The sequence below is a fragment of the Hermetia illucens genome, chromosome 2 (assembly GCF_905115235.1).
Source record: "Hermetia illucens chromosome 2, iHerIll2.2.curated.20191125, whole genome shotgun sequence".
Lineage (NCBI taxonomy): Eukaryota > Metazoa > Arthropoda > Insecta > Diptera > Stratiomyidae > Hermetia > Hermetia illucens.
In genome coordinates, this window is record NC_051850.1 from 82,530,648 (window position 1) to 82,542,658 (window position 12,011).

General features: G+C 39.4%; 2 protein-coding genes across 4 annotated transcripts in view; one reads left to right on the top strand and one right to left on the bottom strand.

The window, feature by feature from the left end:
* The window catches only part of LOC119647512 (protein ECT2), a 189,052-nt gene that overhangs the window by 72,533 nt on the left and 104,508 nt on the right, over positions 1 to 12,011 (bottom strand). The window lies entirely within an intron of this gene.
* Positions 194 to 11,051, top strand: LOC119647514 (esterase E4-like). The gene is made up of 9 exons (XM_038048477.1): positions 194 to 441; positions 7,163 to 7,303; positions 7,371 to 7,710; positions 7,763 to 7,962; positions 8,692 to 8,857; positions 8,944 to 9,122; positions 9,184 to 9,337; positions 9,394 to 9,520; positions 9,766 to 11,051. The coding sequence occupies exons 1-9, from the start codon at positions 229 to 231 to the stop codon at positions 10,085 to 10,087; spliced, it is 1,842 nt and encodes a 613-aa protein (XP_037904405.1). The 5' UTR covers positions 194 to 228; the 3' UTR covers positions 10,088 to 11,051.

Sequence of the window (12,011 nt, forward strand, 5' to 3'; positions counted from 1 at the left end):
AACAATACACATTAAAATTCACTAAGTGGTTATATCAACGTTTCATCTAAATTTTTATTGTAACACTAAAACATGAGTTTTTATACGTTATCGAGATAACATCACACCATACCGAGATATATATTAGTTTAATCTAAGATACCGTGCATTGACATTTATTATAAAAGGCAAAACTTGCCTAAAGAACTGTAGATTGCAGAATCGGCTTTAGAAAGTTTATATTCAACTATGTACGGAAATATATTTGGTGAAATGTTGATAATAGTGATATTGTTGTTTGTGGCGAAAAGTGTTATCAGCCTAGCTTCACCTCCAAGAGTGATTTTACCCCACGGAGGTGTCCTTGTTGGGAAGCACATGCAAACTTCAAACGGAAAATTTGTCGACGCTTTCATTGGCGTACCTTATGCCAAACCACCAGTTGGAAAGTTTCGATTTGCAGTAAGAAATATTACAACTTAATTATCATATGACTCCCCTGTAGTGGAACGCAGTATCATAGATTTTAGAGGACTAAAGAAAGTGCTGTTATATCTTCCTAGATAGATTCCATTGAGTAGTTCAAGAAAGTTGATTGGCAAATATTTTGCCTATGTACCTGTAAAGTTAAATTATGTTTGAAGAATAAAACATGTTCTCCGTCTTTCAACAAATATGTAACTACGAATATGTGAAGTGATTATTTTGCGAGGTTCGTAAGTATTGTGCAAAATTAGCTTTTTCTGCTGTAAATGAAATAAGAATTCTTTTTGGGGAGCATACACCTTATTAACTAAACCATAATTATCACTCAGCGTTATCTTCACAATAATTTGCCTAATTGCTGACCATTTTTGCTCTGGGAGAGTTCAAAATCTGCCAATTGATTGGTCAAGTACATAATCGCGTTCCTTCAATTTCAATTCAATCAATGCGCCAGTTCTTGAAGTGTTTTAATTTGATTAAAACTGCAATACTCTGTAATCTCTTCTCAGTTCGAGTGAATCATCCTCTCGGTTCATCCAAAGTGAGAATTGCGTAGGATTCGCTATTTATTACTATAGTATCCGTGCCTGGGTAATCCTGCGACGAAGTGACGAGAACATTCATTTACTTTTTCTACTATTTGACATCCCTTAACCCCACAATTACCCTCCCTTCATAACCCTATTTCCCACTTCGACTCCCTGTTAACATATTTTATATCGTCTTTTAAATTTCCGGAAACACCAATTACTTCTAAATATTTTCAATTAAAATACCGAAATTTTCCAATATTCGAAAATGATCATTAATATTTTTGTTGTTACTTTCACAATGCTTTGCGTGGCTGGGCCACATACCTGATCATACTGCGTATAATATCACCAAATGCATTTTTGGCGTTTGGCTCGGAATAATACAAAATTATGCATTTAAGTGTTGCTGTCAGTAGCTGATGCTGCGTGGATTATTGTTGCGGGTATGTGTGAACTCCGGCTTGTGGTTTTGGAGAATCAAAGCGGTCAGAAGTGTAGGGCTCGGCTTTGATTTTTTACTGGTTGCATTATTGTGATATCTGAAACACTATTGTACTATATGGAAAGTGGAAGTGGAAAGTGTGTGAACATTTTGGAAAGCGAGAAGAGTGATTAGTGAAAATTTTCGTCGTAAGTTAATTGCGTGATTCTTGCTTGAGTCGTGTTCGTCATGGATTTGTCTCTCTGGTCGAAACTGTTGCATGGAACAATCCAAACAGTATTTGGGCTCAAATATTTCACCTTTGATAAAATTATCGCCTTTCCTGTATTTTTTTGAAATTCGCGTATCTACAGGGTACTTCTCTCCATTCTGTATGAGGGGTATGAGTTTAAACTTAAATTGACCTGAAAGATTCAACTGGTCTTATGGCTACACCTGCAATTATAAGAAATCTATTACTGACTTTAACAAAAGAAGTACGCAAAAGGAGCCAGGTTTAAGTAAGAAAACAGCATTGTTTCGATCAACCCCCAACTCAGTATTTCATGGAAGGCCGTATAGTAAATAGGGATACCCCCACGCCCGAAGGACAACTCGACCAACTCCGCTGAAGTAGACTTCTGCCCAGTCAACGACGAATAGAATGGAAAATCATAGTGAACACCAACGGCAAAGTCGGAGTTGGGACTAGAAACTATAACAAAAATCCCAATTGAATTCTATCCAAAAACGAATCGGCAGAACTTGCAAGTATGGACATCAGATCCAAAGTTGCTAAAATAAGTTGATACAGACAATGTGGCTTATATTTTTAAAAATAGTGCTAGTGTTATCGAATTTCCTTTGTTTTTCCCATATATGATTGCCATTCATCGCTTGATGGGGTATACCACCTAAACCACACCTACGCGCCATACTTGAAATACCCTTAAACTCTTCCACGATCTCCCGAGACGCTCGCACTCCTCCTCTACTGTTTTGCGTCAAGTGCCCTTGGGGCGATCCACTCGCCGACCCCCTTGCGACAGTGAATTTCACTGCATGGCGTAGCCCGCAATGCAATTGTCGCCCCCCCTTAATGTGTGACCTATCCACCGTCATTTCCGTCTTCCAATCAGATCACGTACGAGTGCGCCGATCAAGTTCTTCGTTTGAGATAGTGTCAGGCCAGAGTACTCCGATGATACAATGCAGAGCATTGACGAAGCTTGAGGCTTTTGGATAACAGTGGATTTAACTTTCCATGTGCTATTCCCGTATAACAACACAAAGGGAACACTAGCACAAAACAGTCTCAACTTGCCCTTGGTGTTTAGATAACTGTATTTCCAGATCTTAGACGGGGTAACGAAACCGGACCTAGCGTTGTTAATGTATCGGCCAACATCCAGTTCGGTGCCAACGTTGGCTGAAACCACACTTCAGACTGAGAACTTTGGTTTTGATGATGTTTATCTTCAGTCCAACTCTGCTCGCCTCTCTTTCCAAATCCAAACTCATTTGGCCAACGTCCTTGGCCCGGTGAGAGAACAGAAAAACTGCTTAACCGAAATGCTGGAGGAAAGATGTCATCGTCCATTCAATTTCTCCATAAACTCCGGACAAGGCAGCACGAAGAACGTCACCGATGACAAGCAGAAATAATATCGGTGATAGGATGCTTGCGATGCCAAGGCAGATACCCCTCCAATCGTCACAAATAAAACGGGTTCCCATCTTTAGGATCTTGACAATCCCCTACTTCCACTCTCAAAGTTCTCGGATTCTCAAGATTTCCGAACGAGTGGAAGCAGCAGGTCTTCAGTAACCGCAAATGCAGCAATAAAAAACTGCGGGGAGACCGTCGAGGCCAATGGCTTAATTCCGCATCCACATGTTAGGATTACTAACGGATGTGATACGGTGCAGTATCTTGAGACAAGGAGTAGCTTTCTCCAAACTATAATTCTTTGTTTTTAACATATATATATATATATTTCGGGAGCCACATACCCCCTAGGGAGCATTTTTTTTAAATATGGTCGTGTGGGGTATCAAACGAAAAGGCTAAATTAGTACTTTTTGAAAATGATTTTATTTTGGATACAACCGACCAATCCGAAAAAAAATTACAGTGATGTATCTATATAAAATCTAGGCCTCAAAATACATCCTATTACGATATTTGCTCAAATAAAGTGAATGAAGTGAATTCACATCACACACCATTTAATGGCGGCCACACCAATTTGAGTAGCCTCGCCCCGCTTTTCGGTAGATCACAGGCACAGTTGTATTAGCTGAAACCAGTCTAGGTTCAAACCTGGCGTTTTCGAACAATAAATTATATCCTTGCCGGGTTTTTCAATTAAACAGAAATTGAGCAAAACCCTACTGTAGCGGGTTTCCGGCACGACGCTCCTCAGGGTGGGAGCATAAGGCACCATCTGATGAGATCGGCTCCACACTGCTATCGAAATCGACCTGCAACAAATATTTTTTGCGGGTAGTGTTCCGTTCAAATGGATATATATCTATATACGTTAGTATCAGCGGTATTCAACTTTTGCACTACTATATGTACATATCTATGCTTTGGTGCATGCAGTAAAGTGGAAATTTTCAGACACGTGCTATTGTCTCGGATGACCAAAATATTTATGTTTTCAATATGAAGGAATATTTTGAATTTGCAGCTATCTCAGAAAAAAAACCTGCATAGAAAATACCTCACATAAGATAAACACAAAACCTTTATACGTGAAGCGCCCAGCTTCCGGTATTCCGACTTGTTTATTATTTCTGTCTTTATTTTCCAATTCTATTTACAATATTTATCTCGTGAAATTTCACTTTACTTTTAGTTTATGATGTTTATTAGATATGAGTTCAACAATGTCCAACAGAACTCATATAGAATAAGGAATATCCTTCACTTTTCTGACCCGAAAATGGCAAGACAGAGTTGTAAACCCACAGGACGTGTCACCTGAATATCTGGGGCAAGCGAAACATCAATTTAGGAGGTCTAGGTCTGCCTTAATAAGGAACTCCAGAAATCCCGTTTTACGCCGAGGTCCACCAATTCGATATCCCCAAAAGCTGTCTGGCGTCCTGACCTATGCCATCGCTCCATCTCAGGCAGGGTCTGCCTCGATTTATTTTTCTACCATAGATATTGCCTTTATAAACTTTCCGTGCTGGATCATCCTCATCTATACGGATTAAGTGACCCTATACGGATTAAGTGACCCGCCCACCGTAACCTATTGAGCCGGATTTTATCCACAACCTGACGGCCATGGTATAGCTCATAGAGAATTCTTCTCTCAAACGCGGCCAATATTTCGGAACTTTTCTTGCTAACAACCCAAGTCTCCGGAGTAATAGATGAGATCATTGTCTTGTGCAGTAAGAGGTTCGACCCTATGGTGAGACGTTTCGGGCGGAACAGTTTTTGTAAGCTGAAATAGGCTCTGTTGGCTGAAAACAACCGTTCACGGATTTCATCGTTGTAGCTGTTATCGGTTGTGATTTTCGACCCTAGATAGGAGAAATTATCAAAGTTGTATTCTCCTATCTTTATTCTTCCCGTTTGACCAATCCGGTTTGATGTTGTTGGTTTTGGTTTTCGGTGCTGACGTTGCCACCATATACTTTGTCTTGCCTTCATTGATGTGCAGCCCAAGAACTCGCGCTAATAGCCGCCTGCTCGATCTATATGAAGGCAGATAGTGCAAGTGGTGTCCATATTGCAACAGTTTTTTCATCGCTTGCCGCACAGGGAGAATCTGATCTGTTGCTGATTTGCCTGGGGTGAAGCCTCTTTGGTATGGGCTAATAATGTTCTGCACGTATGGGGCTATCCGGCCTAGCAAGATAGCGGAGAATATCTTATAGATGGTACTCAGCAACGTGATACCTCTATAATTGCTGCACTGTGCGATATCTCCCTTTTTATGTATGGGAGAGATAATGCCCCATTGCCATTCGTCAGGCATTGATTCGCTGTCTCATACTTCGAACATAAGTTGATGAACCGCTTGGTGTAATTGGTCGCCTCCATATTTAACCAATTTGACCATCGCCTCCTGGCGACTTATAATTTTTAAGCCGACAACTGTTTCTTCTGGTGGTGGTAGTATTTGTCCGTCGTCTTCAGTTGGCGGGACCTCCAACTCGCCGATGTTCTGGTTGTTCAATAGTTCATCAAAATACTCAACCCATTGCTCCAATATGCCCATTCTATCGGAACTCAGATTTCCCTCTTTGTCTCGGCAGGATAAGCATCGAGGTCTGTAAGGCTTCATCCTGCTGACTTATTGGTAAAACTTCCGCGCATGGTGCAGTTGCTGCCTATATTTCTCGAGTTCACAGACTTGTTGGTTCTCCTAGGCTTCCTCTTTCCGTCTGTGAAGTCGCTTCTCCGCTCGACGAAGTTCGTGATAAGTCTCTGCGCGTGCCCGAGTCAGCATTCATCCGTTCCATTGCTAGCTTACATTCATCGTGGAACCAGCCGTTCCAATTCTTTTTACGGCTGGGGCCAAGTATATTTGTGTCGGTATTTATAATAACATTCTTCAAGTGATTGTGACGATCATTTCTTGACGTTTCATCTCCAGGATCTCTGATGACTGCGGCTATTGCGGCATCCAATTCCCCCTTATAGGTGTTGCGGAGGGCTGTGTAGTGAATGGCTTCAGTATTCACTCTCACCTGATAGTCAGAGGGGATTGTAGGTAGTGTTGTAAGTCGAGCTCGGATTTTGACATCATATCTGGGACAGGCTTCGAGCTGCCTCGTAGAAGGTATCCTTCTCCGACTCTGCAGTCTCCTCTGTAGGGACGTGAACGTTAATGAGGCTTATATTTCTAAATTTTCCTCGCAAACGCAGAGTGCATAGCCTTTCGCTTATATTTTCAAAGCCGATAACAGCGGGTTTCATTTTTTGGCTGACTAAGAAACCTACTCCAAGACATGGTTTACTGGATGGCCGCTTTAATATATTGTGTAGTAACCCTTCTCCAGGAACCCTGTCCAACGCATCTCCTGTACCGCTGTTACATTAGCCCTATATTGAAACAGGGTATCGGCTAGCTGCTTGGCAGCTTCATCTCTGTAAACGGAGCGCACGTTTCATGAGAAAATGCGCAAATCGTTATTCCTTTGTCGTTGCCAGGTTCGTCGTTGCATTATCCGTCCAGTCCGAGGCTCCTGTTGTGGCATCGTAACTTCGGTTTTCGGTGTAGGCTTGTCAGCCCTACCCAACCCCCAACCTGGAGGACCAATTGGTACAATTTATCCCGTTTTTAGGCGCGGAAGACTCGCCTTCATCCTTCCCCGTCTGCAGCTTTTCGTTGAGACAGAGCTCCCAGCGGTCACCACGTGGAGCTGAAGATAGGGTTTGATAGTAGAGCTAATTGTGTTGGTTCAGCAGGCGTTTCCCAGGTTTTATGCTCCATCGTAGATCCTATTCTTACTCCAGATTAAATGTGAGCGGAAACGCAATTTACATCGCTCACATTTCCTTATTCGTCCTTTCATTCCATCTAGGGAAGAACCAAATTTGTCTTTATAGAATACTAAAGCTTTTCGTAAAATGCAGCCATAGAAAATGTCTTCATACCTCAGAAGTGTCATCTCTCATATTTTCCATCACACTATACTTAGATTTGCTTCATTATCTATACTGATGAGCAAGGAATTTTATATCTTTCCTCTACACAATATTTTTTAATTACAGTCTCCACAAAAGGCTGATAGTTGGGAAGGAGAAAAGGTAACGGATACGGACACAACAGTATGTTTACAATACAATAAATTCGAGCCTGGAAATATTGTTGGAAGTGAAGATTGTTTGTATATTAATTTATATACACCTACCGTAAGTGCACATTATTTTAACCTGTATCCAATCACATATAACATTTTCATTTTATTCTTTAAAATAGAATCGAACAAAAGTTGATGAATTCCCTGTTCTGGTATGGTTCCATGGCGGAGCATTTGCTCTTGGCGGTTCTAATTCTGAGGACACTGGTCCACAAAGATTGTTAGATAACGACATAATTCTAGTCACCGTTGCTTACCGACTTGGGGCCCTGGGATTCCTCAGTACAGGGACGCTTGATTCTCCTGGTAACTATGGATTGAAAGATCAAGCAATGGCACTGCAGTGGATTCGAGAAAATATTAAAACATTCGGTGGAAATATCAATGACGTGATCGTTGCTGGACAAAGCGCCGGAGGTGCTAGCGCATCCTTTCATTTAGTATCACCTTTATCGAAAGGTCGGTTAAGAAATTCGAATCTGCAATCAAAATGCAAAAGTATTTTTTTCAGGCTTCTTTCATAAAGCAATCATGCATTCTGGGAACTATTTCGATTTTTGGACTATTATAGATAGGAAAGTAGCTATTGAGCGAACGAAAAAACTCGCGTCATTAGTCAATTGCACTACTGCGAACGGTTCTGAGGAATTGGTTGGATGCTTACGAGAAACGTCTGCGTTAGATATTGTTGCCACCTCAGACAAATTTCTTGTAAGTATTCTATTTCCTTGACTGAATGCAGAGTTTACTCAAGAATTAATTTGTGAATTATTAATGGAAATTAATGAGGTTGATGCAAAAAGTGAATCTGATGAAATCGTTTCTTTGGTATCAAAAAAGCCAACTTGCGAATATTGAACGGGAAACTGTACCACTCAAAAAACGAGAGTAATTTACCGGGAAATTGTTCTGATTTGTGCTTTCAAGCCCATCTCTATCATCAACAAATAGCGTCTAAAAGAGTATGAAGATAATAATTTTTCCCACAGGCACGAGAAAATATCGGAAATATCTTGATGAGTATGAATTGGTCAATTTAGTTGACTCTTCCACCTATGCTAGTGGCTTAGTGGACTCGGAGCACAAATTATTCATCTGTAAAAGATTTATAAACTTATGTTTGTATGCTAAGAAGACTGGATTGCGATCGAGTACATTCAATGTAACGTGACATTATAATCATTCCACAAAAGTGCACCAGCACAATATTTTACGCAAAGGTCCAAAATAACGAAAAGTGATTGAAAGATACTTCTACTAGTATCACACTGAATTGAGCATGAGGTCAAATCCAGTTCAACGCACTGAACTGAACATGAGGTCAAATCCAGTTCAAGGGAAGAGACAAGTTATATGTACATACAAAAAATATTAACAGTCTCCCTAATGAAAGCTTTAAAGAGGCAAAGAGATTCCATATTACGATAATATATTTTGCAGGCTACTGTTACCGGTCATCCCCTCACAGTCTTCGCTCCAGTTGTGGAGCCGAAGTGGGCAGGTGCTTTTCTACCGGAAAATCCTCGCATGTTGTCAAAAACATACGGTCATACAATTCCTATTATTATTGGTGTTACATCTGACGATGGCCTTATGACTTCAGCATGTAAGTACCGAAAATGCATCTGTCAGATTACTTCATCTCATGTCAAGTAAATCATTGTACAATAATATCCTGTGGATATCTTTTAGCACTTATTTATACATACAATCAAGAATTCAAGGACAACTTCAAAACTTTCCTCCCCGTAATGATTGGTTACGATAATCGACCGCCTAGGGTGCAAGAGAAAATCACGCGACAGCTTGATCATTTCTACTTCAATGGTGTCCATAATTGGAGCGTTCAGAATCACCAAAATTTAACGAACGTAATTACAACTTAATCATGGCCTTTACTTCCATTCAAATACAGTCAACTTATGCACTCAGCTTCTCTCCGACGACCTTTTTTATTCCGGAATGGATCGATTTTTACGAAATCGATTTGCTGCAAAAAGATTCGGACCAACTTATGTTTATGTGTTCGATCAAAGAGGACCAAAATCCTTTACGGAATTATTTGAAGGCGGACCTGAATACTACGGTAAAATTTAAATTAATCCGTGAAAGGAACAATCTAAAGGCAAGAATAAATTATAGGAGTAGCACATGCTGACGATTTACCGTATATCTTCCCCATGGATCAACTTAATATATCCCGGACGTATTGCGATAACCAAATGCTATATGCCATGCCAAAAATGTGGACTGATTTCATGCGAACAGGGTAAGTAAAGACTTTCCCGAATTAGAAACGCCTTATAGATAAATCTCTGTTTTATTTTTTAACCTACGAAGTGAAGCTTTATTACAACTGAAAGCGATACAAAAAATCCCATTTATTTGACAGATCGACGCAAATGAACCCAATTTCATTTCTTAGCGGCCATTGTAACGAAAACTCATTTTGCAGTCGCAATTCACCCACATTCCGATATATAGTACAATAAAAAATGTTCCATATTTTTTCAGAAACCCAACTCCCAACAATTCACCCGTTCACCCTAAATGGATACCTGCTACAAAGTTTCCTTTGAATTATGCACAAATAGGTAACAAAAACGGTGGACGATCCTTGGATTCTTATTTAAATGTTACCAATACTTCAATTGGTGCTGCCAGGGAACAAGACAATGTTGCAGGTGACTTTCCCTGCAACAGCTACAATGATACAAGAAGCAACGAAATGGCGTTCGGACCAAAGACTTGTGTCATCATTAGGAACAAAGTTAGTCTTGAACAGAGGCGAATGAATTTTTGGAGAAGCTTAGAAAGATCACTTGCGTGGAATTAGGGTATCTAAAATCTGAACAAAAATCAACACAACAATTCATATAAATAATAAAAATGAAGGCGTTTTAAATACACTTACCCTCATATGTTAGATCTTAGAGCCGAATTTAATGTCTTTTTGGTGGGCTACCTAAAGTTTATAATTGTTTTCTCATCAAAATATGTAATTGTATCTCGGTTGCATTTTCTAAGATTTATCAAGACAATTATACACAAATAAAGAGCTTCTTACGAACTATTAAATGTAGATAAGTTGAAGTAATGTAATGAAGTCGACCTTTCCCGTTTGAGTTCTCCTGAATTTTCCTACATTTTATAATATGTGTACAATATCTATGACATGCCAAAAATTGATATCTGGGTTTTCCTACAATTATTTTTACGTTTCTAACACTTTCCGCAAGTATTATAATGTTTGTAATTGTTGAATGAGCCATGTATTTAAATTTTTATGAAATTTCAACAAACCAATTTACAATATTTTAAATATTCCTGTTTAGTAAAGTTGTATTTTATATTATCTTCTTAGTAGAACCTATCTTAAATTGTCAGCATCGAATCTGTAATGATCACGCAAATAGAGAATACTTAAATATTTTTTCGCATTGACTATTGTCAATCGCGGGGGTGGAGGTATAGTCATCCGAAAAACTAGTGAATTTCATCTGTTTAGATTTGCCAATTTCATTTAATTATCCTTTGCGATAAATCAATCAATAAAAATAATAAAAATAAACGGTTCAACAACGCGTGAGTCATGTGCTATCACTACCGCATTTGTAAAAAAAACCACGATTATTATTTAGAAGATCCAGACAGCAGGACTCCCGTCTAGGACTTTTGGGTGCCGTTCAACTTATCCTTCAGTTTCTGACTGTTTGCTACATATGTATGTTCTGTTCCAACATCCATATATCAATAATGACGATCGCCATGTAGTTAGTTTACATGGAACTGCCATGAAGTTGTAGCGCAGGTCATGTTTCTTCACTATCGTAGATAAGAAAATAGATAAGAGTGCTACAGGAGGTGATCTCCAGCAGCTGTCCTAAGTTCTGATGTGGTCAACTCTCTGCTTATTTAACGATATGAGTGTTTACCGTGGTTTACCTCACTCTGTCTTAGCGCTACGAACATCAGTGAAATGAAAATAATTTTTTTATTTGAGGATAGATTGGTTCTGAATCCGCCATCTATCTGATAGCAAAACGCACTAATTTTTAGAAGAGAATTTTTTTTAAATTTCTCAAAAAGTTTTCTCACGATTTCCCCCCATGTATTTTTGCATTAATATATTCGGGGCTAACAGAATCGGTTCCAAAATGTAGGGGTGTGGGAGCGCCTAAAAAACGGCAGCCTAAGATACTGAACAATTATTTCATATTTGATTTTTTGATGTATTATAGTTATATCCCAAACATAAAAACAATTAGTAGACTAATGTTGCCAAACTAGACTTAGCCCAAATTCAAATGGTAATTATACGCGATAACCATTCCGACCACACAAATTCCCCTAGTCATCAGGTGCACTAACGCGGCGCGATAGTCCGCTAGACAGCTTTAAGAAATACCGGATTTGTGGACCTCCGCGTAAAACGGAATGCGGAATGAGTTCTTTAATAAGGCAGTCCTGGACCACGTAGCCTATTGATGATGATGATTCCGTTCGTTTGCCATTATGCTACTTTTCAAACAAATTTTCTATTTATAATCAATGGGCATGGCAATTTTTAATCTACTTATCTAGTCATAAATAAAAATCTCTTTGTTTCTTCTTAGTCGATCTTATCCTTTAATCTTAATATATACCTACCATATAGTTTGGGCTTTATATCGTGGTTGGATACCAGTCGGCTCGAGTTAAATCAGGATAATAACAACGGGTGGACGCAATACTGACCGCAGTGCGCCCTAGTGTTCTTT

Excerpts from the sequence above, each read along its gene's own strand:
- LOC119647514 (XM_038048477.1), top strand. The coding sequence starts at position 229 with ATGTACGGAAATATATTTGGTGAAATGTTGATAATAGTGATATTGTTG. Across the intron at positions 442-7,162 it reads TTGGAAAGTTTCGATTTGCA|TCTCCACAAAAGGCTGATAG; the intron begins GTAAGAAATATT and ends TTTTAATTACAG. Across the intron at positions 9,338-9,393 it reads AGGCGGACCTGAATACTACG|GAGTAGCACATGCTGACGAT; the intron begins GTAAAATTTAAA and ends AATAAATTATAG.